The sequence below is a fragment of the Mustela nigripes genome, chromosome 3 (assembly GCF_022355385.1).
Source record: "Mustela nigripes isolate SB6536 chromosome 3, MUSNIG.SB6536, whole genome shotgun sequence".
Taxonomy (NCBI): domain Eukaryota; kingdom Metazoa; phylum Chordata; class Mammalia; order Carnivora; family Mustelidae; genus Mustela; species Mustela nigripes.
In genome coordinates this window covers 156,300,250-156,327,621 of record NC_081559.1, presented here as the reverse complement: position 1 = coordinate 156,327,621, position 27,372 = coordinate 156,300,250, and the positions used below count along the sequence as shown (strand labels likewise).

General features: G+C 39.3%; 1 protein-coding gene and 1 non-coding gene across 7 annotated transcripts in view; both read right to left on the bottom strand.

Moving 5' to 3' along the window:
* Positions 1-5,899: 5,899 nt before the first annotated feature.
* Positions 5,900-6,085, bottom strand: LOC132014829 (U2 spliceosomal RNA). The gene has a single exon (XR_009403462.1). It is a non-coding gene; the product is annotated as a U2 spliceosomal RNA (small nuclear RNA).
* A 3,528-nt stretch (positions 6,086-9,613) lies between these two features.
* ESRP1 (epithelial splicing regulatory protein 1) overlaps positions 9,614-27,372 on the bottom strand; it is a 56,564-nt gene continuing 38,805 nt past the window's right edge. For 2 of the 6 annotated variants that reach the window (XM_059394875.1, XM_059394869.1), the window contains exons 14-16: positions 20,003-20,153; positions 15,567-15,676; positions 9,614-11,084 (exon numbers count right to left, since the gene is read on the bottom strand). In XM_059394875.1, coding sequence (XP_059250858.1) covers positions 15,602-15,676; positions 20,003-20,153 — 226 coding nt within the window. In that variant the 3' untranslated portion in view covers positions 9,614-11,084; positions 15,567-15,601. The remainder of the gene's footprint in view (positions 11,085-15,566; positions 15,677-20,002; positions 20,154-27,372) is intronic. The other 4 variants (XM_059394870.1, XM_059394871.1, XM_059394872.1 and 1 more) reach the window with 3 other exon arrangements.

Sequence of the window (27,372 nt, the reverse complement as noted above, 5' to 3'; positions counted from 1 at the left end):
TACTTACGATATGCTCTCAAAGAAACGGTATGATTTTTTGCCACCTCTGGAAGTTTGAGGATCTCTTCTGTATGCAATGGATGTTTTTAGGAAGTGATATAAAATCTTCTTTGTTTTAAGAAGTTAAGTCATGGAAATGGAGCTTAGGAGGCTACAGTAGTAAACTGGGTAAGGAATAAAGACTTGGAATAAGGGCATGGAAATAAAAATGTTCAAGAAGAATGGACTCAAAGGATGCTGGAGAGAAAATCTATAGCCCCTGGTGACAAATTGGATGTGATACATGATGAGCTGAAGATGATTCCTGAGATTTCTATCTTGAAATTAATCATGTGCTTTTTATATGCCAAGTATAGTATATGCTGCCAAGGTATGAGAAGAATAGAAGATAAAAGCCCCTGATGACTTACCTACTTGAAATAAAATGCAGGCAAAGTCTATTTTTTAAAAAATCCCATCAAATCCTTCATCTTATTATTAGTAACAGAACAGAATTAGTAAATCTTTGCATCAGTTCAGCTTTTCGTCTATTAAATATAGGGAATTTTTAAAAAGTGATTTACTTATTTTTTAAATTTATTTGACAGAGAGAGATCACAAGTAAGCAGAGCAACAGAGAGAGGGGAGAAGCTGGCCCCCTGCTGAACAGAGAGCCCAATGTGGGGCTCAGTCCCAGGATCCTGAGATCATGACCTGGGCTGAAGGCAGAGGCTTAACCCACTCAGCCACCTAGGTCCCCCTAAAGGTAGGGAATTTTTTTATCTTTATTATGTAATAAATAAACATATTTATATTATTCTCAAACGCCATCTCCTTTGTAAAGTCCGAACCATATATGATCAATTTGTTTTTGAAAACAGGTGACACACTTACTGCCATTATATTCTGGCTTGTATTTTGGTCATGTTTGATCCTCACACTTTCAAGTCTTTGAAAACAGACAAACATTGTAGACAAGTATTTTGAGAATTGACTTAAAAGCTGATGATAATAGCAAGTGTTAGCTGTGGGTGGGACTTAGAAGACCAACATAAAGCTTATATTCTGTACTACCATCAGAACCATCCCTTGATTTGAAGCTATTTTGTTCACTAATTCTGGTTGTGATTTTGGATTAATGTGGGATTTTCTTCCCTTTACCTTTTCTTTAAAAGAGGAATCAAGGTTTAGACTGTCAGTTGTGACTGCAGTTGCTTCTCAACTTGTTCCTCACTGTTCCGCATTGTTTGAAGTTGAGCTTCCATGCCTACTGAATACATTTTCCCTATCATCACTCATCGTAGGGACTTACTGTCCTTTTCCACTGACTGGGAGAGCGACAATCATACAAATCAACAAGGTCAAATTGTGAAATGTATAATCCTCCCAAGCGGGATAGATTAAACAATGTGTGTTCTAGTTAGGGGCGCCTGGGTGGCTCAGTTAAGCATCTGTCTTTGGCTCAGACCATGATCACAGGGTCCTGAGATCAAGCCCCACAGTTGAGCTCCATGTTGGGGCCTCCCTGCTTAGCAGGAAGCCTGCTTTTCCCTCTCCCCCTCCACCTGTTTGTGCTCTCTCCCTCTCTCTCTAATAGATACAATTTTTTTTTTTTTTTAAATGTGTTCTGGGGCACCTGGGTGGCTCAGTAGGTTAAAGCCTCTGCCTTCGGCTCAGGTCATGATCTCAGGGTCCTGGGATCAAGCCCCGCATTGGGCTCTCTGCTCAGCAGGGAGACTGCTTCCTCCTCTCTCTCTGCCGGCTTCTCTGCCTGCTTGTGATCTCTCTCTGTCAAATAAATAAATAAAATCTTTTTAAAAAATGTGTTCTATTTAAATATTTTTTTTAATTTACTTATTTGTCAGAAACAGAGGGAGAGAGAGCGAGTGAGCACAGACAGACAGAGAGGCAGGCAGAGGGAGAAGCAGGCTCCCTGCCGAGCAAGGAGCCTGATACGGGACTCGATCTCAGAACCCTGGGATCATGACCTGAGCTGAAGGCAGCTGCTTAACCAACTGAGCCACCCAGGCGTCCCGATTTAAATATTTTTAAATTGAACATATTAGGCATCTTAGGAGATTTTCTTTCTTTTTTTTTTTTTCTTTAAAGATTTTATCCCCTAGGAGATTTTCTAAAGTTCAATTCTTTTCTAGAGTTAAAATTCCTCTAGAAAGAGATGTTTGACCGAATAGGTCATGTGAGACAATACCCATTAATAAAATCAAAATGGGTGTCTGGGTGGCTACACTGGTTGAGTGGCTGCCTTCAGTTGAGGTCATGATCCTTGGCGTCCTAGGATGAAGCCCGGCGTGTGGCTCCCTGCTCCGTGGAGAGCCTACTTCTTCTCCATCTACCTCTTCCCACTCCCCCACCCCCAAGTAAAATCTTAAAAAAAATAAAAGCAAAATTTTATTGGAACTTAATGGTCTATTATCGAGATTTTCCCAGCAAAGCGATTTTAGTAAAGACACAGGTTGCTGACTTTGTCCCAAGATTGTTTCCTCTCTTCTTTCAGATAGTAAGCCCTCAAAATATTTGTGAAGTTGAATTGATTTGAATTATATTAGAGTTGCCAGATAAAATACAGGACGCGTTAGTATAACTATATCCCATATAATATTCAGCCATATTTAATACTAAAAATTATCTGTTGTTTTTCTGAAATTTCCATTTAATTGAGTATTTGGTTTATTCTTCAGTTTGGCTTAGTGTTTTCTTCATTTTTGCTAACTCTGGCAGCTCTATTTATATGAATTCAGACTGCCCCATTCAAAGCCACCCAACACTGATTGCTTTCAAGCCTTCTGGGAACGTGTAATTAACACATTAAATTCTTTTTTACGATAGAGGGAAGGCTGTTAGATTGCAGGCAGACTCTGAGTACATCAGTTGCACAAATTCAGGAACAAAATCTGTCATTTCTAAAACCCTAATGTATGAAGTTGTTTCTGCTGTTTTGCCATGCTGTAAAGGGCTCAGGCCAGACCTGGATTGGCCCAGTGCAGCCTTGGAGTGACCGCTGAATCACTTCTCAAATCATAATTTATCAGACAGGGGCACCTGGGTGGCTCAGTGGGTTAAAGCCTTTGCCATTGGCAAGGTCATGATCCCAGGGTCCTGGGATCGAGCCCCACATCAAGCTCTCTGCTCAGCAGGGAGCCTGCTTCCTCCTCTCTCTCTTCCTGCTTCTCTGCCTACTTGTGATCTCGTCTGTCAAAGAAATAAATAAAATCTTTAATAATAATAATTTATCAGACATATCTAGACCTGCCATGTTGAGAAGTAATCACACTTGCAAATTATAGGGATCTTAAAACCAAAAGAGCATAATGATTTGGGGGGGGGGGGGATTGTTTCCTACCAAAATTGTGACTTAGCAATGTAACAATTTATGTGTAATAGGGGAATTGGCATAACATATATTTTTAAAATACAGTAAAAAATCAATTATGACATGACTTAGATAAATCCTATTAAAATCCTATTGGAATCTTAGATATCTAATCTAAGCTGGAATCTTAGAATAGGACCCTGATGAGCCAGTAGCACTACATGTCCAGTAGATGGCAGAAGCAGCCAAAATCATCACGCGTAGGTAAATTTTATACCAAACTGTCTCCTTGGATGTGTATTTCAATGTAAAAAGTATACCATTAATAACTGGACTAATGCATTTTAACATCTTTAAAAGATTTTTATTTATTTGAGAGAGAGAGCGAGCACAAGGTGGAAGCAGACTTCCCAATGAGCAGGGAGCCCAATGCAGGGCTCCACTACCCTGAGATCATGACCCTAGCCAAAGACAGACGCTTAACCACCTTAGCCACCCAGGCGCCGCTCATTTTAATTTTTTTTTAAGGTTTTATTTATTTATTTGACAGGCAGAGATTACAAGTAGGCTGAGAGGCAGGCAGAGAGAGAGGAGGAAGCGGGCTCTCTGCTCAGCAGAGGGGCTCGATCCCAGGACCCTGGGATCATGACCTGAGCCAAAGGCAGAGGCTTTAACCCACTGAGCCACCCAGGTGCCCCTCATTTTAATATTTTTAATGGTGTTAAAGAAAAACAATTTTTTCTGTTTAGCAACATTAAAATTTATGAAAATTTTGAAAGCTGTATGTAACTACTCTTTTTTTTTTTCATTCCCCTTCAGGAATGAACATAAACTTGTTCATTCAACAAACAGGTATTATGTATAAATATCCCAAGCAGGGGCTAGTCACTAAGGATACAGTGGGGGAAGAAGTTACACATTGCTCTGATGAAAGTTACAATAGCTAGGAAGCTGATTATAGGGAGATCTAGGGAATCAGGAAAGACCTTCCTCAGGCAATTATTTCGGTGTAGCAATTGGTCAGTGAAGAGAGGAATAAGAGGGGAAAAAAAGTTGTTTCAGTCAAAGATGGCAAAGGACTAGAAAAAGTACAACAAAATGTAGTATATGAGATGAGTGTCTTGGAAAAAGCTCAGCAAGTAGCGGGAGGCAGCCCATGCAGTATCACACGGCCATATGTAGGAGGGGTTTTTCCTGCAGCAAATGGGAACCTTCAAAAGATTTTTTTTTCCTTCAAAAGATTTTTAAGAACATGTAATCATTATGTGTATTATTATCGCACACATAGGAAAAACAAAGAGGCCAGGAGGAAACTTTTGGAGGGGATGAATGTTTGTGGCATTGATTGTGGTGATGGTTTTCACCTATGTAAACTTAACTCAAACTTACTGAGATGTATATGTTAAATATGTGCCCCTTTTTGTATTTCAGTCAGACCTCAATAACTTTTTTTTTTTAAGAACATACAGGGTGCCTGGGTGGCTCAGTTGAGCATCTGCCTTTGGCTCAGGTCAAGCCTAGGATCGAGCCCTGCTTTGGGCTGCCAGCTGAGCAGGAAGCCTGCTTCTCCCACTCCCACTCCCCCTCCTCGCTGTCTCTCGCTGTCAAATAAATAAATAAATAAATAAATAAATAAAATCATTTTTTAAAAAAGACAGAACAGGGCACCTGGGTGGCTCAGTTGTTGAGTGTCTGCCTTGGGCTCAGGTCGTGATCCCAGGGTCCTGGGATTGAGTCCCTCATTGGGCTCCTTGCTCAGCGGGAAGCCTGCTTCTCCCTCCCCCACTCTCCCTGCTGTGCTCCCTCTCTCGCTGTCTCTCACTCTGTCAAATAAATAAATAAATTCTTAAAAAAAAAATAAAAAAAGAAAGAACATAATTGGGGGCTCCTGGGTGGCTCAGTCGGTTAGGTGTCTGACTCTTGCTTTCGATTTAGGTCATGATTTCATGGTCATGGAATTGAGCCCCGCGTCTGGTTCCATGAACAGTACAAGTCTGCTTGAAATCTTCTGTTTCTCCCTCTATCCCTCCCTATCGTCCCCCCACTCTGCACAGCTTGCACTCTCTCTCTCTAAAATAAATAAATAAAATCTTTAAAGAGCATGTAATCAGATCTGTGGTAATTAAAAAAGGGTTTTTAAAAAGCATTTTGGCAAAAGAAAGCGGAATTTGATAAAGAGTCCAGTATTGAGGCAAAAACATGTGAAAGAGGAAGTGAAAGAACGACTTTCTTAACTTTGGCACCCAGGGGTTTGTGGCACTGCTTCCTGAAGTAAACGGAACACAAGGAGTAGCAGATCACAGAGATCATAGAGAGAGTAGCTCCATTTTAAGCATGTTGAATTTGAATTGCCAGGGGATATGTCCAGTTGGAAATGACCATTTTAGTGTTAGGTACAGAAGTCTGTAGCTCCAGCAGAGGAGTGTGGAAGGAAATGAGTTTGTCTAGAGACTGAAAAGAAGGAAAAGGTAGCTGAAGAAGGAACTGGGAGAAATAACATCAAATGGGGAAGATGACTCACCAGGGAGGCTAGAAGCAGAACAAGCTGAGAATTTCACATGGATTTTTTTTTTCCTACTGTCACCCTAGAGGGGGTGTACCGTTCTTAGAAGTGCTGCAGTACCAGACTGATGTGTGGAGTGGAGGGAACAAACTCCTATTCCAGGTGCCTTCTCTGAAAGTCCATTTAACATTGTCCTTGGACAAAGACAGCAGATATTAAATTGATAGGAACAGATACTATGCTTGATCTTAGCCAAATGGCTGAGAAGCGGTTCACACTGATTTTAATTTTTTAAAAAAGATTTATTATTTATTTGACAGAGAGAGATCACAAGTAGCCAGAGAGGTAGGCAGAGAGAGACGGAGAGCAGGCTCCCCGAGAAGCAGAGAGCCCGATGCAGGGCTTGATCCCAGGACCCTGAGATCATGACCTGAGACGAAGGCAGAGGTTTAACCTACTGAGCCACCCAGGTGCTCCTGGGTAATTTTTTAAAGATTTTATTTAGTTATTTGAGAGAGAGGGAGGAGAGGGAGAGAGAGAGGGAGAGAGAATCTCAAGCAGACTCTACGCTGAGTGCAGAGCCCAATCAGCGGGGCTCGATCTCACGACCCATGAGATCATGACCTGAGCCAAAATCAAGACTTGGACACAACCAACTGAGCCACCCAGGTGGCCCCACATTGATTTTTTTTTTTTAAGTTTATTTATTTAAGTAATCTCTGCACCCAGAGGCTTGAACTCCTCTGGGTGGAGTTTGAACTTGCAAGTTCGAACTTGCACACTCCACTGACTGAGCCAAACAGGAGCCCCTACATAAATTTTTTAAAATGTGTTTTTGGTGTTTAATTCTACCATCATACAGGTTGGGGTTATAAAACATTGTCTCAAATTCAAATGTGTAGCCAGAAGCTTTGTTACCCATTTATCTACATTCACTTTTAGAACAGAAACAATATGCAGCTACTCAATAATTCAGGGACTGAATTAGAGGCATGCTGGCAATAACGTAGAAAGGCAGACCCAAGAACACTCTGAAGCCCTACTTTGTGACATTGTAAACAACAAACAGTATTTGTGCTGTGCTCAGAAAAAGAGCCAAGTGGATAAAGGAGCAGCTAGGAGAGTATCAACCACATCACCCAGTCTCCAAATCTTATTTTCCAGGTCCCTCCCTTTACTTTCTGTGAAGCTGTGAGGTTTTACTTGACCGATGCTTCCATTTTCTAGTCTGTCATAATGGCAGTACCTACTATATAATAGGTTGTTGTGAAGATTCATTTAACCAATATAATACTTATTACTGTTGGACATACACGTTCTCGGTAGTGGTGTTGGCAGTCACGGTATATTCTTCCCATATAATGAGTTCCAGCTTGGTTTTTGGCTCCACATATCTCTCCACATTCCACCTAATGGTATTGTGTTGGACTACAATGAAATTAGGACAAAATATAAATCTAAGATAGGGGCAAGTCAAGTAATTTGCTTCTGAACCTTTTTTCCCTAGGCCCACACATTGGAGTATTGGCTTTTCCTATGTCATTCAACACAAAGGAAGCAGTAAACGTGTAGAAAAAAGTTTTCTCCCTAAGGCACCCACGTAGTGCACTTATTCTTGAATTTCATCATCATCATGGCCTTTGGTTTTCAAAGTTTTCTTATTTATTTGTTAGAAACAGAGTGAGAAAGAGAGTGCGCACAAGCAGGGGGAGCAGCAGGCAGAGGGAGAAGCAAGCTCCCCACTGAGAAAGAAGTCCAATGCAGGACTTGATTCCAGGGTCCCAGAATCATGACCTGAATGAAAGGCAGATGCTTAGCTAATTGAGTCACCCAGGCGTCCCTGGTCTCAAAGTTCGGATCATCTCCTGCCTACTCTGTGCTTCCTTGCATTAGCACATAAGACTACAGCATGAACAAGTCAGATTTAACCTTGAACTAAAAGCATTCATAAACAGAATTTCCAATAGTTCAATTTTTTTTTTTACTCGGGACTCAATCCCAGGACCCTGGGATCATGACCTCAACAGAAGGCAGGGGCTTAACCAACTGTGCCACCCAAGCACCCTTACCAATTTAGTTTTATTCTTCTACTCTTCTCAAGAACATCACCTACTTTAGTGGCTTCATTTTTTTTTAAGATTTTATTTATTTGACAGACACCAAGAGAGGGAACAGAAGCAAGGGGAATGAAAGAGGGAGAAGCAGGCTTCCTGCTGAGCAAGCAGCCTGATGTGGGGCTCAATCCCAACACCCTGGGATCATGACCTGAGCTGAAGGCAGATGCTTAATGACTGAGCCACCCAGGCGCCCTAGTGGCTTAATTTTAAACTTGGAGATCTCTTTATTTGTTTTATTTAGTAATTTCTACACCTAACACAAGGCTCAAACTCACGACCGAGATTGAGCGTCCCACACTCTTCCGACTGAGCCAGCCAAGCACTGGAGGATCCATTTTAGACTTGACCCAAAGGATTTGGTTCAAAATAATCCAATGGGCAAAATGAAAAGAGATATAAAGCAAGATGGGCCTGGAGTTCATCATTGTTGAAGCTAGGTAAAGGGTGCAAAGTGTTCATCATTCTACTTTCATGTCCCCAATAGCTGGGGAAAGTAGGGCGAAGAGAAATTGTGCAATCAGCTATAAACCTGAGACGGAACTTAAGGTCTTACACATATTGTGGTCCTCTTTGTGCTCTTATTTTTCCTTCCTTTACTCCACACCCAGTTTTTTGTTTTTTGTTTTTTTTTTTCTGCCAGATCAGCTACATGAGCACTATCTCAGGGAGGTAAATAGAAAACAAGTTTAGCACGGGCAACTTCTTGGTTACAGCAAGGAATAGCCCGGGCAATATTGAAAGCCTGCCAGGGACAGAATGGGGGTCAGAATCTCAGCTTGCCGAAGATCTCTGCCAACTCCTTGCAGATGACAGCAGACACCCTAAGGTGAAGTACACACCTGAAAGGACGGACTCCATTTCTGTAAATAACTCTGAGGACTGGGACTGAATTTCCCAGGTAAATTAAACTTCCTATCCCATGAATGCTTCACAAGGGCTGAGTGAATGCAAATGTGCTGTACAGAGAAAATACAGGTATACTTCTTACCCATGATGTTATAATCCAAATTCTGAATTGACATACTCAAGCTCTGTAACAAGATTATGTATGCCAAGGGGTCCCGACAATATAGGACAGCTCTGAAATAGAACTCAGCCAAGCCTTGACTGTACTCCTGAGGAACAGATAGAATTCAGATTTGAGAATATTGTGGAAATCCATATGGGCAAAGAGCAATTGGAATAGAAGACTGTGTGGAATTCAGAAACAGAGTGCTCCATTTTCTCAGTTTTCTGTGGCTAATGTAGGTTTTTAGATTGTCAAATAGAGCACCAGTAATAAAACACAAGGACAAAATGATCTCACTGCTGTCACAGTTAAACATTTCAGAACGAAAGTTTCAGTGATTTATGCTTTAAAGGATGGCTGTTTGGGAGGCACCTGGGTGGCTCAATCAGTTAAGCAGCTGCCTTCAGCTCAGGTTATGATCCCAGGGTTCTGGGATGGAGCCTGCTTCTCCCTCCCTCTCCCTTTCCCTGTTGCCAAATCAAATCAATCAATCATTATTTTTAAAAAGGGGTAGGGTTGTTTGACCCGTACCTGGAGTGCACTTATCCTTGGTGGCTTTTACAAACCCTTATGACAACCAGGGGGAAAACCTTACCACTTTGGGAAAACATGGCTTACCCATTGCTCTCCCACCATGACCCTAACTCTTCCAGGGATAAAAAAAGCACACATGCTTTGAGATTAAACAGGCGGGTTTTATTATCAAATGTAACAATTCTACGAAAACTCCAGTACCGTGGTTAAGTATTACTTTCTATCTTAAAGTCTCTCAGAGCTTTGGGCTGACAGCATCTTAAGGCATCAAGTATAAACAACTCTTCTTCTGATCTTAAGTGCCAGTTGTCACCAATTTTCAGACCAAATGTTGTGTTTTGTTTTGTTTTGTTTTTTTCCTATTGCAGTTAGAGGGCCATTGCTGGTCAGGTGAAGAGGGAATGTTTGGCTCTCCATTCAAGGTGTTAATCAAAAATAATGCAAAGGAAATAAAAATAGCAGCCACAGAAGCCTGCAGGGCATTGCATCCGAACTAAGGACAATAGGAGTAACTTAAAGACACATGAGCACTTAATCAAATCCTGTTTTCCTCTTTGGAGTTGCACAAGGCAGCAGTACTAGCTAGCTAGTGTCTAATATTGCACTTTTTAGCATAAACACAGCTAAACACACAGTGCTAAACACTGACAGCATCAGTACCTGCTCTAGTGGGCTTCAGTGTTTACCTCTCAGTCCAACATGCTGACTATAATCCTAGGCTTTTAAAAAGTTTTAATTATTTGACAGTTAAGGCATTAGAGAGAAAGTTTTAAGGCTCTATCTTAATATATACAAGCATTCACTTCAGTTAGTATATTGCTTTCTAGAATACACTGTTCAAATATTCTCATTTTACGATATTAAAAACTATGGAATTTCTCTTATTAAAGTCCAAACCATCAGTAATGGGCAAAGTACAATATAAAATAATACATATGAAGCCACAATGTTCAGTTACAGTTTAAACTAGAAATTACTAACTACAGATAGCTGCTTCATTTTTGGTTTCGCATTTTGGCCCCTAGTTCATTCTTATTTACAACTGGTACCTGCTGAGAAAAGAAAGGAAACTTTGAAGCTAGGAGTGTTTGGTGGTGGGTGCCAGAGGTCTTCTGATTTATCCCAAGGTGTTTAAAAAGGCAGTTGCGTGGTTTAACTGTAAGACTTAAGGATTCCAAGACCTTATTCTTGAATTAGTAAGAGGGCACGCTTGTGCAGAAGACATGGAGAAAGAGAATGAAAAATAGAAACAGCTTCCACGACACGGTTCCTGATGGAGATGGTAGACACTAGTATTTTTTGTCCAAGACTTAAAACTTAGGAAACACCTACGATGCCACATTAGCTGGAAGTAATGGAGTCACCTGATTTCAAATTCACATTTTAAATGCCTATTTGCAATCAGCAAGGAGCCAGGCGTGCTGCTTGCTATAAGGATTTGGCTCCACTGGCTCAAGTTTTTTTTTATTCTACCAAAAGATTGGGCAAAAGCCCACCGTCCAATCATGTTTGCTGAAAATACTGCAGCCTGAGCGTAGACAAACTTCCCCTGAAGTTGCTAGAAGTTGTCATTATCTGACGGCTTCAGGATCACCATACATCTTTTAAACACTGAAAAAAACAAAAAACAAACAATGAAAGGAAATATTATAGTCTCCAAATTTTTCAATTATTGGCAGCTATAAAAAAAATTATTTTGAATGACACAAGGTCTTAAATTTTAAAAAAGCCTTAAGGTAGTCCAAATTTTTATTTTACACCAAAAAAGCTGGCTTTTACATGGCAAGTTGTCAGGGAACACAATGCTGGCAAATGAAGTTTCTGTGATAACTGGCATTTCCACAACTCCCTGCCCTGTGTATTACCATGCATGATCATGTGCATGCTGTCACCTCCACACTTCACTCAGCTCCCTTGTGGAGAGTCCATTTTACAATGTCAATAAGCACACTGACATTCCTTAGTCTGGGTTCCTGAGTTACCACAGCATTCTTCTGATAGTAGAGGCTCAATACCATTGTTAAAACCATGAAGACAATTTTTAAAAATTAAATTCTAATGTAAGAAATTTCAAATAAGGTGAAGCAAAAATATCCAAGTAAGAAGCTATGAGGCATGACATTATAGGAAACATGAACCCTACATGTCAGTGACTAGCTGATGAACAACCTTGATGTGGATTGATTCATTTATCCACACAACCATCCTGTAAGATTACCATGTTATCCCCATTATACAGATGGGGAAATGGAGGCATAGAGCTATTAAACTAGTAAATTTGTCTTATTTAAAGCTATTTAAACTAGTCCAAAATTTGAACACAGATTGGTTCTACTATGCTATTTCACTTAATTTCACTTATACACCACACTTGGGCTCCATGCTCAGTGGTAAGTCTGCTTGAGATTCTCCCTCTCCTGCTTCCCCTACGCAAAGCACGTTCTCTCTCTCTTATATAAATAAAACTTCAAAAAAATTACTACAGGATGCCTCCCACTTCCCCTGCTCATGCTCCCAGGAGTCTTTTCTCACTCGCTCTTAAATAAATAAATAAAACTTAAAAAATTACTATGGGATGCCTGGGTGGCTCAGTTGGTTAAATATCTACTTTTGGCTCAGGTCATGGTTTCACGTTCCTGGGATCAAGTCCTGCATTGGGCTCTTTGCTCAGTATGGAGCTTGCTTCTCTATCTGCCTTTCCCTCTGCTTGTGCTCTCTCTCTGACAAATAAGTAAATAAAATCTTTAAAAAAAAAAATTACAATTTGAAAAAAAATTACAACTATATAAAAAAAATTTACAATTTGGTGGCTTAAAACAACAGAAACTTGGGGTGCCTAGGTGGCTCAGTGGGTTAAAGCCTCTGCCTTTGGCTCAGGTCATGATCCCAAGGCCTGGGATTGAGCCCCACATCGGGCTCTCTGCTTCCTCCTCTCTCTGCCTGCCTCTCTGCCAACTTGTGATCTCTGTCAAATAAATAAAATCTTTAAAAAACAAACAAAAACAAATAAACAAACAAAAAAACAACAGAAACTTATTCTCTCACAATTCTAGCAGCCACAAGTCAGAAATCAACTTATCATCCAGGATGCATACTCTCCAGAGGCTCTTGGGAACACTCTTGGCCTCTTCCAGCTCCTGATGGCTGCAAGTGCTCCTTGGCTTATGCTGGCATCATTCCAGTCTCTGCCTCCATGCCTGTATTGCCCCCTCTCCTTCTGCCTCTTTTGTAACTATTGTAAGGGTCCACCCAGATAATCCAGGATAAACTCCTTCTCCCAAAATCCTTAATTTACATTTTTGGCCAGATAAGGTAATAGTCACCAGTTCTAGGGATTGGGACACGTATTTCCGACCACCATTCATCCTGCTACAAGTACTTACTCTGCCATGCTCAACGGAAAAGAGTATGAAGACGAAAACTAGAAGTGATGGCTCTTTTGTTCAGCCTAGTCATAAGCTGTAGGACTCTGAAAATTACCCAGCTTCCTGGGTTTCCTTTCCTTGTCTGTCAGATGGAGCCGTGGGGGCACCCACCCCAATGCCTCACAGTGCTGTGAGAAGACTCACATGGCATTGGAGGTATAAAATGCTTAAACAGCATAAGGTCATCTACTGGTGTAAGAGAGGACTGGTGATGGTAAATCCGACTAGTAGTATAGATGAGTTGAAAACAATATATAGTCACAATAGAAGGTTAAGGGGGAAAGAAACTAGGTCCAAATTGCATGAGGGCATACACAAAAGAAGCTGAAAGGAGACATTCGTTGTGGTTATTTCTGGAGGGTGGAATTATTGGAGACTTCTTTGTACCTGTCTATATGTTCTAAATTCTCTAAAATGAGCACATAATACTTTTGTGATCCTCATCTCCCAGGGTTGCTGAGATCATTAAATATCTTATAACTTAGGCCAAGTGTTTCACACAGTAACTCCACGTGACTTTTTAAAAAATTCTCAATATAAAAAGCGTATTAATCTGATATTATAATAAAATGCAAAAATCTGGGTTTTGACAGAGCAACTGATTTGCTATTCTATCCTGACTCCAAGCATAAGATAGAATCAAAGCTGAGTAATGGCTATAGTCAATTTAGGATATTTCTCATGTAATAGCAGAAAGTTTCATTTCTAATTTAATATGTTCCTTTTTCTATATAGATCTTTATTAAGTTCATAAACAGCATTTAGAGGTTGAACAAAGAACATTTCAAATTACAAAGTATGGACCAAAAAGAGTATCAGAAAATTAAATTAATATCTCCCATCATTGTGAACTAAACTAGAAAAGACCCCACCTCCCACTGCAAAGTATCTGGGCATGATACTCTTTGATACCCAAGAGATCTTAAAACCTCACAGAAAATGGCAGAGAATCATCACCTCCACCCCAAAACTGAGGTTTCTAAAATCAGAAGGAGAACTAAGAACCCAACTGTCATTTTTCATGGACAACAGTATACTACTGATAACCGTATTTTCCAATTCAGAATCCATATGTTTACGGGCCATAGGCTCCCCAGCCATAAAAATGGTAACAAAATCTGAAGATGGTATGCCAGGAAAACCAATTTCAGCAAACTCAATAATAAAATAATGAAGAAATTAAGCCACACCAATTCCTGATCATGTCCCCAAAATATATTCTCTTCAGTCTCACAAAGAAAGTCAATATCCCTTAAGAAAAGGTTATCGGGGGCACCTGGGTGGCTCAGTGGGTTAAGCCTCTGCCTTCGGCTCAGGTCATGATCTCAGGGGTCCTGGGATCGAGTCCCACATCAGGCTCTCTGTTTGGCAGGAAGCCTGCTTCCCCCTCTCTCTCTGCCTGCCTCTCTGCCTACTTGTATTCTCTGTCTGTCAAATAAATAAATAAAAATCTTAAAAAGAAAAGAAAAGGTTATCAATTAAAAACTATTTTCAAAAACTATCAGGGTTCCTTCCCTCCAGACGTAGACAATGAAACTTAAAAACATTATGTTAACAGAAATAAGCTAATTATGAGAGACAAATAATGTGTTATTTATGAGGTACTGAGAACAGTCAAATGAGTAGAAATAGGAAGTAGAAAGGTAGTTGCCAGGGCCTGAGGGAAGAGAGAAATGGGGAGATCCAGTTGGAGAAGATGAAGCTAGATAGTGGTAATGGTTACATAATCATGTGAATGTATTTAATGCCACTAAACCGTACACCTAAAAATATTCTATGTTATGTATAGTTACCACCATTAAAAAAAAAAAAGGAAATTGAAAGAAGTATACCCAACTCAACAGAATTACCATAGGACTCAGTGATTCCACTCCTAGAAACATGCCGAAGAGAAATTAAAAACAGGTACTCATAAATATTCATATCAGCACTATTTAAATAGCAAGAAGGTGGAAACAACCCAAACATCAGTAGAGAAATGAATAGATGTGGTATATGCATACAATGGGGTAGTTCAGCCACAAACAGGAACAAAGTACTGAGACATGCCATGTCAAGGATGAACTTCAAAGACAAGTGAAGTGAAAAGCAGCCAGACACGAAAGAGTCACATGTTGTAGGATCCCATTCATATGAAATATCCAGTATAGACAAATGTATGCAGAGAGGAAGCATACTGGTTGCCAGGGTCATTTGGGAAGGAAAATAAGGAGATACTGCTTAAAAGGCATGAGGTTTCCTTTTGGCATTATTAAGAGGTTTTGGAACTAGATAGAGATGGTTGCGCATGTTGTGAATACACTGAATTATAGACTTAAAAGCAATGAATTTTGTTATGTGACTTTTACTGCAGTTAAAGCAAAACCAAAAAAAAGCACACCCAACCTGCATTCCACACGAAATACAGCAAATGGATTCCCAAATAGAAAAGTTTTCCCTTAGCTCAAAATAACATACAACTATTATCCATAAATGTTGCTTAGATACTGTCTTTTTGAATGACACACTGAATTCCAGTCTCCCATTTCTTCCAGGATTTCTGACCCTCCTACATCACACCGAAGAAAAGGGGAAATCTCTCACCCAACTCATAAGAAACGCTTTCGAATTCTTGATCTCTATTTGTTTGGGCCCTTTATGATTAAGCTTTCACACTGTAGTGCCTTACCTTCTTTTCTGAGGATGGTCTAACTGCTGGGGCCCTTAAATACAAACCCATTCTTTGGGTAGAGTCCTGGCCTGGTCATTTGTGTGTACAAGTCCATCATCGGCTGCATACTAAAATGCAAGTTAGAACAAACAGGATCAAAAGATGGACAAACTGCCACTATGGATTATTAGTATTTCAACTGACTAGATCTACCAACAGTATTACACTCTATTTAGACCAGAGGAAACAAGTTAAAACTCTTGGTATAAGCCACATACATAACCACAAATCCCAAGTCGCTACATCTTATTTAGTATGTCTAAATACCATAAAACTTCCTTTTTAGGAAACTTCCTTCCTTATTTAGGAAGGAAGTTTAATTGAACACAGGGAGAAGAAAAGAATACTGTGACACAGTCAACACCAAACCTTTCAGATCTTGCTAACGGTACAGTATCCATGATACCACAGGCGCGACTAGATACAAAGGAATTGAGTATCAACTATTTGCAAGGTACTGTACAATAAGCCCAGCATCTGCAAACAACTCTGTGAACTTTAAATATTAGCTGTTATTTGGAACATCAGCCTAATTCTTCAGGAGGACAAGTAAAAATATCAGCCATGAGAGGCCCAAAGAGATACTGATTAAAGCCAGTATTTTTAGAGGAAACAAAAACTAGCACTATGGAAACTGCAAAGCCTTTAATAGTAAAGGGTAAAGCACAGAGCAAATACAGTTAAAGGAATTATGTAAGAATACCAGAGAGTCCAGAATAAGAGGCCCATCAACTAAAATATAGATATGGGTTTATTTTCACAACCAGAAGGACATTCTTCTGACCAAATATTTTCATGGTAGCTTGTCTTCATATAATCAGTTCTCATTCTATTAATCTCATTCATCAAAATAGGCCCAACCCAGGCACTTTAACTTTGTAAAATTACTGAATTTTTCTTATGTATATTTTTTAATCTCTGCACCCTATGTGGGACTCAAACTCATGACCCCAAGATCAAGAGTCACATGATCTTCCAACTAAGCCAGCCAAGTACCCCTACAAATTAAAGATTTGATAGCAGAAAACATTTCCTGCATTGTCTTTTAGCCACAAGAATTCTTCCCTTTTTATAATCCTTGCCCTTTCGGCTTCACACCCCCTCTCCAAATATAAAGTATAGAAAAATTAAAAAGTACAAGGAGTTTTACTAATGGTAGGAGAAACATACATCTAAAAATTATATTTAAATATAATGTTTATAGAAAATGACACAGGCCATTATTACCTCGACATTTTTTAAAGGCAGAATCAGAAACTACCAAGCAATTTCCTTCGCTCAACCAATTATTACCACATATTTGCTTAATTACATGACTATATTACATAACCATATAATAATCATAGATAATCAGAAAAATAAATGAAAACCTCCCATTAAATAAAAAATAGCAAGAAATACACCATAAATAAAGACAAACACAGAATTTACAGTTTTTAATCATCCTTCACTGATTTTGTCTTATGGTAAAGCTATACTTAAACAATCTGAAATGCTGTGAGTGGCTTATCAAAATAATGGAGTACGGGGTCGCGGGGAAAAAGATGATATGGACTCTCAAAGCCAGAAAACATGAGCCTTTATGAAAGAGTGATACAAAAAATTTCGGATGCATGCATGTAACTGCCTTAAAGCTAAAATTACTGAAGACACTGGAATAATCTGATATACTCAAAATTGGGTAAGTGAGGTTCCTATGTAATCTTTAAGTATAAGCTATAGGCCCAACATGAGGCTTGAACTCACACTCTGAGATCAAGAGTTGCATGGTCTCCCGACTGAGCCAGCCAAGTGCCCCAGGTTCCTACATAATCCCAATTCATTGATCTAATTCATACACGTCAAGCACTTCAGCAGTGAAGGTCAAATGCCTTGAGATGAAGTAATTTGCACAATCTTCTTACTTCTGATTATATCAGGTAACTCTAACCTTTAATGATTCCCAAGAAGCTAACAGAAAATAAACTACTACAAACTTCTTTGATCTCAACTCTAAAGCAGGTCAATCTTTTAGCTATCAATCTAAAAAAAATGCTTTTATTTGTTACTGGTAGAATAAATACCTACAAAAGTCAGCCATAGAACTCTTCATAATAAGAGCAAATTTGCTTGGGACGCCTAAGTGGCTCAGTCGGATGAGTGTTTGACTTTGGCTCAGGTCATGATCCCAGGGTCCTGGGATCAAGTCCTGCGTCAGGCTTCTTAATGGGGAGCCTGCTTCTCCTGTCTGCAGCTCCCTCTGCTTGTGTTCTCTGTCTCTCTCTCTCAAATAAAATCTTAAAGGAAAAACAAAAGAGCAATTTTGCTTCATGTCATATCCAGTTTCTATGTATATGACCACTTAATTCTATTCAGTGTGAAGGTGTAAAGTTGATTAGTCAAAACAAAAAATTAAACTAATTCAGGTGACCCCTAAAACCTGACACTTTGCTTGTAGCTTTCTAGAACTGGGGAACATTGGGAGAAAAATTAAAAAAATGTTTATCTTGGTCACATTAAATAATTTCTTCAATAGCTTTCACTGAAAGTCTCTATTCCTTTCATAACCTCATGAATCTCACTATGAAGTTTAGAAAGTAACTTTGTTTAGCCCTGCAAGAGCTCCCAATAGGTAGTATAATGGCTTACGAAAGAAGCAAAGCATCTCCAATAGTCCCCCTTACCAGGAGTTTCAGTTACCCTCCACAGGAAGCAGAGGGTCCTAATGCAACATCGCCACCCTTAAATCTTTCCCCTCACTTCCTCTCACCACACAGGCATTTTGTCTTCTCACACCATCTCATCACAACAAGGGTGAGTATAATACAGTAAGATATTTAGGGAGAGAATGACCACATTTACATGTCTTTCATTACAGTTGTACTTTATTATTGTTGATAATCTCTCACTGTGCCTAACTTATAAATTAACACAGGCACGCAGGAATAAGAAAAAAAAGCATATATAGGGTTTGATACTATCTGCAATTTCAGGCATCCACTGGGGGTCTCAGACTGTTTCTCCCATAAGGGGGAGATGACACATGAAAGACTGTGGACTCTGAGAAACAAACTGAGGGTTTTGGAGGGGAGGATGACGGTGGGGGGGGGGGTTGGGTGAGCCTGGTGGTAGGTATTAAGGTGGGCATATGTTGCATGGAGCACTGGGTATGGTACATAAACAATGAATCTTGGAACACTGAAAAAGAAAATAAAGTTTAAAAAAAAATGTTTCTCCCATAGATAATGGGTATCTTACCTCTAGTAAGTATATATTAAACCAGGCAGCAACAAAAAACAACTCTGTCCAACCTTCCTTAGATTTTCTTCATTTGTCAGAAAATACTCTATGTTAAAAGCCCTTAAGACCATTAGAGTAACTTGGTGGGTTTGTGGTATCTCCACCGAGATTATTTTAGCTGAGCTCCACAATCCTCCATGATTCATGGATGCCAAGCTCATAAACCCATTCTAAGAGCGAAACAGCCTCTGCAGGCACAACCTGTACAACACTGTACCGTAAATGTTCAAGGCCTATTTTAAGATTTGACAATTATGTCTATAAACGCTTTTCAACTCTGGAGAATCAAGCAAAGCTCAGCTCCAAGAAGAAAGATAATTTTTGCTATTGATGCAATTAAGCAGCTTCAGGATATTGATTTTTAGACAACACAGGAAAGGAATTTGGGTTCTAGGTAATTATGTCATTTGTGGAAGGAAAGGTTGCTCAGATGTGATGTCATTGAGGAGACTTTGCTTCCTGCTAAAGAGCTCTTATCAAGAAATTTGTCATTTTTCAGCTTGAGTCAGAAGACATCTGATGGACATCAGCAGTGGTAGAAAAATCCAGTAAGACTGAATGTTCATTTTACAATAATTATAGCAGATTATTTCATAAAAAGCTAATTATCCTACAGCTCATTTTAATAAGTTAGCCTCTAAAGATTCCTTGAGTCTCCTTTGTTTTTTCCCAGGTTAGGCAGAGAGGCCTCACTTTTTTAAATACTCAACTTCATGTTTAAGAACTTTTTCTTTTCTTGTTCATCAAGAATTTGAGGAAAACTACTCAACAGCCAAGCCTATTCTACGTGAAAGACCCACAATGCTGTGTGCTCTAAAGAGCTTTCCCAAAGTAGCCCAATTTTCAAAAAAGAGCACCAACAGATTATGTTGAGACAATTACAACAGCACGGAAAAGCGCTCATCTTGTCAAAGGGGTGAGTCTGAAGTGAGCACTCACATAACTAGTCCCTCTGACTTTGCCTCGGGTTCTTTTGGCCTCTGTAAGCAAATCTTTCAGCACAGGTACACACGACAGGTTCTGAGACTCTGCTTCTTTCCTGGCTGCTGCATTTTTCAAGAAAATCAACTTAAGTAATAAGGGCACTGTGTATTTTTCTTCTTCAAGCTACTGACCTGGTAACCTTGGAAGAAGTTAAGAATTTCCTTAACTCCAGTATTGTAGGCCAGGCCCTGCATTCTGACCACCGTGCCAGGCTGTGGAGGGACACCGCTAAGATTAGCAGCTGTAGGGAAGTAGCCAAGACTATTGGGCGAACCTGGGGGGCTAAAGGGAGAGAAAGCACAGTGAACCAACAGGAAGAGACAATGTCCAATATTTACTCTAAAAACATTAGTTATTTAAGGAAACTGACTTTCTTAAGATGATCTTAGAATTCTCACTCATCTCTCCCAAGACAAAGAAGAACACCATAGCTGATCTGTCCCACACTTCCAGGAAAGTCAAAAGTTGAAAAGTAGAACAGTTAATATAGAGTTAAGTGCAAGGCTTCCCCAGAGATCCAGTTCTGAGATTCTCAAAGGGACAGTCAGGAGAGAATTAAAGCTTCATAGTCACATAACCACAAAGCACCACTTCCAAAGCCCAGCTCACTGATGATTAACTGGCTAGTTGCCAGAATAGTAAGGCATGAAATTCAAAGGACTTCTAGGAACCACAGCCACAGTGACCAAAAATATCCAAAGTTATTGCTCCAAAGAATACACTGTTCCACCCATATGTACAAGCAACTGTACAGCACAAAACACAAAGTACCATAGCACTCATGAGTTAGTTCTTCCAACCTGACTAGAGAAGAAAAAGAAAAAAAAGGATTGAAGTGGGTAAACTGGAAGGCACACATAATAAATTAAATCAATCACCATTAACACAAGGGGAAAATTGATGCTTGTGTCCTCTTGTTCATCTGCAGCAATTACCTCCAAGGAGGAAGCCAACTGAATACATAATCATTCTTCATGTGGCAGCTCAAGTGATTACCATATTGTGAAATTGGTTTCACCCTGTCTCCCACACAGTTGGTTTTTTATCACAATTAGTGGCCAGATACTCATACTTGAAAATACATAGGTGGAAAATTTTAAAGGACCTTATTAGCTTAAAGAGAAATAAAGACCCACAGTTATAGATTATTAAACCTTACAAATATAGGTAATTATCTGATTTCAAAGACCAATAAACACATAATGGAAGGGACTAAAAATCTTTGAAATTATTTATCCTATATAATCCTAACTGATAGGTTAATGGGAATGGTGCCAGATGTACAAACAGTTCCAGGTTCCTTTTTTTTTTTTTTAAATTAGCACAGTAACTTTGTGTAAGTCACTTAATTTCTCGGAACTTCAATTTCATCATTTGCAAAATGGGCATAATAGCACCTTTTAGTTTCACAGAATTGTTCTTCAGTTCAATGATACAACATACCAAATAATCCCATAAATCATACAATGAAGTAATTTATATTATATTATTTCCATAACCATCATTCCATTTTATCATTTTTAAAATATCAGAGCCTGAAAATATTACTTGACATCAAGCTGCCCTTAACCTTTTAGGTGTGTATAAAGCAGGGATCCTCAACTTGTTTGCATAGTAGAGTCACACACGAGATGTTTACTACTCTGTATGATTAGAACCTATTTAGAGACTAACAGTCAACCTATTTGCAACTAGGAGAGCAGAGACCAAGGGAATGCTGAACTTTACACCTGAGGAGAAATTCAGCCATCACTCAGACACACCTCATTTTACAGAGGTAGAAAGAGAAACTAAGAGTTAAATAATTTCCCAAAGGTCTTACAACCAGTTAGTTCTTCACCAAACCAGAACCACCCAGATGTTTCAGCCACCATTCATCATTCAGGGACCATATTTTGCTCATGTCAAATGCCTGGTAGATACTCTAATTCTCAAGAACCACCAAGCTTTCTCTGTGTATCTGTTACTAGGTTTCCATACTGACTATGAGCCTCAGATTGTTTCCACAGTATAGACCTTACTACCATGATTCTGTCCTGGCACATTCTAGTCCTTCGGCTAAAGATCTCTTACAAATTAAATCTAGGTGTCTAGTACATTCAAAATATAAACAAGACAAAACAGAAAAATGAAAGTTACCTACTGGAAATGTAAGGTTTTAAGTGACAATTATGTTCGGCATCTGTAAGGTAGCACCTGTTCTCATGAAGCCTAAACATGGAATCATATCCTTGTTTTTTTGCACCAGACTTCCTGCTATACACAAGGCATCTTAAGGAAAATTAAACAATTGTGTATCTACCTGACAGGACACAAGAATAAGAATTTTCTAAACCCAAATGCCAAAGTCTTTCAGATTATTGAAATAGGAAACAACAAAAAGAATTTATAAAATAAAAGTGACAAGATGTAGGCGAGGTAAACCTCTAAGTAGAAAATAAAGAAATTACCAAAAAAAAAGCTAAAATCAAAAAAACAGTTAAGTATAATTTATAAGGTCCATACATAAAATAGATCAATTTCATTTTTATACACTACAGTGAAAATACAAATATGACATTAAGAAAGGAATTCTGGGGTGCCTGGGTGGCTCAATGGGTTAAAGCCTCTGCCTTCAGCTCAGGTCATGATCCCAGAGTCCTACGATCAAGCCCCGCATCGGACTCTCTGCTCAGCAGGGAGCCTGCTTCCCTCTCTCTCTCTGCCTGCCACTCTGCCTACTTGTGATTTCTATCTGTCATATAAATAAATAAAATCTTTAAAAAAAAAAAAAAGAAAAGAAATAAGTAAACGCTGTGAAAAAGATGCTGTAGGATTGCCATAAACCTTCCATTTGAAACAAACAAACAAACAAAAAACAAAACCCAGTATCTACAAAGTGCAGTAAAGCAAAGCACAATAAAACAAGGTATGCCTGTTATCTTTTCCATAAATAATGCTAGGATAATATACAAATGCCAAAAGAATGAATTTAGACTTCTATCTCATTGTTGGTTAGAAATGTAAAATGGAGGGGTGCCTAGCTTGCTCAAGTCAGTAGAACATGTGACTCTTGGTCTCTGGGTTGTGGATTCCAGCCCCACGCTGGGTGTAGAGATTGCTTAAAAATAAAAATCTTCAAGAGGCACCTGGTGGCTCAGTCAGCTGAGTGAGTGTGACTCTTGGCTTCAGCTGAGGTCATGATCTCAGAGTTAAGAGACCCTCACGTTCCAAGCAGGACAGAGAGCCTGCTTGGGATTCTCTCTACACCCCTCCCAAGCCCAACTCTCTCACTCTCTCTCTCATTCTTCAAAAAAAAAAAAAATTTGCCAAACAAAGAAAGATATATGATAATACTGGGGGCCAAGGTGCCTACCATATCAGACCACTCATTATACACATTATTGAAAACATGCCTTGTAATATACTTCCTTCATGTATTAATTACAAACTACTAAACATTGGTAATACTAATTAATGTTATCAATGACATTCAACACAGAGGTAGTGGTAGTGTGACAATATTCATAATTTGAAGACTTACCATTATTTCTCTGGGAAAGAGAGAATCAATATTTTACCTAAGCTAAAGAAATAGGTTAGGTGAAAAGATTAGAGAACTACATTCTCCCCTCTAATGAGTTACAACACATTAACTTAGGAAACACTGCCTTGCAAAATTATTGCAGACTGTATTAACATTCGTAACATCATAGTGTTACAAAGACTATGTGTTTGGAAAGTGACTGGAAAAACACTGTTTGAATCCCAGTAAAGTGTAAAGGCTGGAGTCAATTTTCATGTAGGAACTTTTTTTAAAAGATTTTTTTTATTGGGGCCTCTGGCTGGCTCAGTGGGTTAAGCCTCGGCTCAGGTCATGATCTCAGGGTTCTGGGATTGAGTCTCACATGAGGCTCTCTGCACAGCAGGGACCCTGCTTCCTCCTGCCCCCTACCTGTTGCTCTGCCTACTTGTGATCTCTCTCTGTCAAATTAATAAATAAAAATTTTTAAAAGATTTTATTTATTAATTTGACAGAGATCACAAGTGGGCAAAGAGGCAGGCAGAGGGAGACGGGGAAGCAGGCTCCCTGCTGAGCAGAGAGCCCGATGCGAGACTCTGATCCCAGGACCCTGAGATCATGACCTGAGCCGAAGGCAGAGGCTTAACCCACTGAGCCACCCAGGTGCCTTGAATTTTTTTTTTTCCTAAGCTCAGGGGCTCAACATGGGGCATGAACACATGACCCTGTAATCAAGAGTTAGTGCTTAACAAATAAGCCACTCGGGTGCCATTAGAAACTATTTTGAAAGTAATCTTGTTGCTTAATTGAAAGCACAAAATAACAACATAACTGATCCTCTTAGATGTTTAAAAGAAAAACTTTTTTTTTTTTTTAAAGATTTTTGAGAGTGTGTGTGTGCAAGAGAAAGCACAGGGTGACTGGGGAGTAGGACGGGTTGTAGAGGGGAGAGGGGCAGAGGGAGGGGCAGAAGTAGGTTCTCACAGAGCAGGAGTCCAACTGGGGGCTGTATCCTAGTATTCTGGGATCATGACCTGAGCTCAAGGTAGATACTTAATGATTGACCTACCCAGGCACTCCAGAAGAAAAAAATTTGAAGGGTGACTTGCTGAGGTACATCTGTCAGAGCATGTGACCCCTGATCTCAGGGTTTTGAGTTTGAGCCCCATGGTGGGTAAAGAGATTACTTAAAATAAAAATATTTAAATAAATAAAAGAACTCATAAGGAAAGTCAAACTAAGTCACTAACCTAAAACGTTAAAATTCATAGACAAATGTCATTTCTACCTTTAGGCCTCCTTGAGGGTAATCTCTCAAACATATACCAAAGAAATGTTTAAGGCAATAAAGGTAAAAGAGGGTTATTTTATCAACACTGATTAAATATTAAATTCTCCTGCTTTACAGTCAGTAACATTTTGAGAATAAGGTGCTTAAAGATATTTGGCACACAAATAGTAGCAGGTGAAAGAAATGTCCTCTAGGTTTTCTACTTTAAAATGTTTGGGGGGGTGGCGCGGGGAAGGTTGGAGCATGTGACTGGCCAGCTCAGTGGGCAGAGTGTGCAACCTACTTAAAGAAAAAAAATATATATATGTATTTTAATATTTCATTTATTTGACAGAGAGATCAGAAAGGCAGAAAGGCAGGCAGAGAGAGAGAGAGAGGAAGGGAAGCAGGCTCCCTGCTGAGCAGAGCCCCAATGCGGGGCTCGATCCCAGGACTCTGAGACCATGACCTGAGCTGAAGACAGAAGCTTAACCCACTGAGCCACTCAGGTGTCCCAAAGAAAAAATATTTTTTAAAAATTCTAGGACAGGAGTAGAGCAGGGTAAACTGAAACAGATGAAATAATATTGTCACAAGTAGGTAGAAGATGATCTCTTGACTTTGAAAATTTCTGTAATAGAGTTTTCTTAATGTTATGCTTAAAAGTAACATGATATAAATTTTTAAAGGAAAAATTCTTAGAAAAACAAGTTTACAAATCAGTACAAATTGTATCAGGTGTTTTGAATGGTTATTTTTCCTTGATGTTCACCACACTATAATTTTCTGCCATGCTAAAAAGATTGTTAAGCACATTTGCATTTTAAATCCCTGAACTACTCATTACATGAATCAAGTCTTCAGCCTAGCTGATTACTACTTTGACTTTATTACTATGAAAGCTATACTGAATTGTCACGGGCAGTAGAGTTAACTGCCCACAGCAGTTCTTGCTTATGTGATTTAGAACTGTCATCCAAACTGAAAAACTTCAGTTATAATCATTCTCACCAACAAAAATTATCTGACGCTTCTCCATTATCACAACATTGCTTGATACTACTCTATTACTACAGTATTCTGGTATCACTTCATTGTATGCTGAATTCCAGCTTGTATTTGTAGCACTAAATATTTAAGTTATAAAATATTATTTTAGGGGCGCCTGGGTGGCTCAGTGGGTTAAAGCCTCTGCCTTCGGCTCACGTCATGATCCCAGGATGCTGGCATCAAGCCCCACATCGAGCTCTCTGCTAGGCGGGGAGCCTGCTCCCCCACCCCTCTCTGTCTGCCTCTCTGCCTATTTGTGATCTGTCAAATAAATAAATTTTTTAAAAAATTATTTTAATAACCAAGAAAAATATAACACCATACTAAAGATACATTTTATCTTTTCTTCCTAGTCTTTTGGAAAACTTTCACCAAATAAACTGGCTGCCAAATGTTACTATTGGGACAAACCTGGTGAAGTGTATAGGAGATCTCTCCCCACTATTTGTTACAATTGCACAGGAATGAAATTATACTTAATTCAAAAGCTAACCACTGAAAATACAAAATCTAGGCATCTCTCAGAGGGTTGGTATTTTTTTGGTTCAATTGTGAAGAATTTCAAAATAGAATACAGAAATGTTATACAACAAACCAAACAGCGCAGAATGCCTCAATATTATTACATATACATATTCATTGCTTAAGTAGAATAAGCTGATTGAATAATGAAAGGAAACGAAGCACAATCATGAATAAAATATCCCTTGCCCTCTCTCTTGATTCAAAGTGGTATGTTACTTATTTAAGTGTCCTACCAAAGGTAAGGTGATGCATATAAAGACATGTAGGTGAATCTGGCTTTCCTTAAATTGGATGGCACAGAACTGAAAAATCAACGTGTTTCACCTATGCCACAGGTTTGGTGCAAAGGAGAATTTACTTTTCTAGGAAAAATGAAAGGGGAGGATAAAAGGTAGGACTCTCCTTTTGAAGAGAAAAGGTGTGATAGATAAAATGGAGTTCTCAGTGATAAGCAGGATAGGCAGAGATGTATCTGCCCTTCTAATTCCTTTGTATCCTTGGCTAAGCGCTAGGATACTGGGTAATTGAAACTGTCTTCCAAATGGGAGAGGAAAGTCCATAAGCAGAAAATGAAACCACATATGCTTTTATTTCACTCATTCTTCAAAATGTCATTTTCACAGCCACACATTCAGGTTGCTAAAAACTACTTTAAAGGTTCAAAAAAAAAAAAAAGATTCACGTTTTCTCCTTAAATGTTCCTCAAGTAACCCAAATCCTTATGATAAAAAATACTGTATCTCAGAGCAGCAGCCACTGGAGAGTTCATCTTCAAATTTTTAAACAGACCAAATTAGAGATAAAATAAGGACAAATGCCCTCCAGCTGAAGAAGTCCTCTGATGTCACTGACTTAGCACAGGGTCACACATGCATTCTGTCAGCCACTCTATACTAGGAAGAGTCTATGTTTTATGAATCGTATTCCCAATAGATCTCACATTTGCTCAGTTAAACTGGAAGTTAAAAACAGTTAAAACTGGGCGCCTGGGTGGCTCAGTGGGTTAAGCCGCTGCCTTCGGCTCAGGTCATGATCTCAGGGTCCTGGGATTGAGTCCCGAATCGGGCTCTCTGCTCAGCAGGGAGCCTGCTTCCCTCTCTCTCTCTCTCTCTGCCTGCCTCTCCATCTACTTGTGATTTCTCTCTGTCAAATAT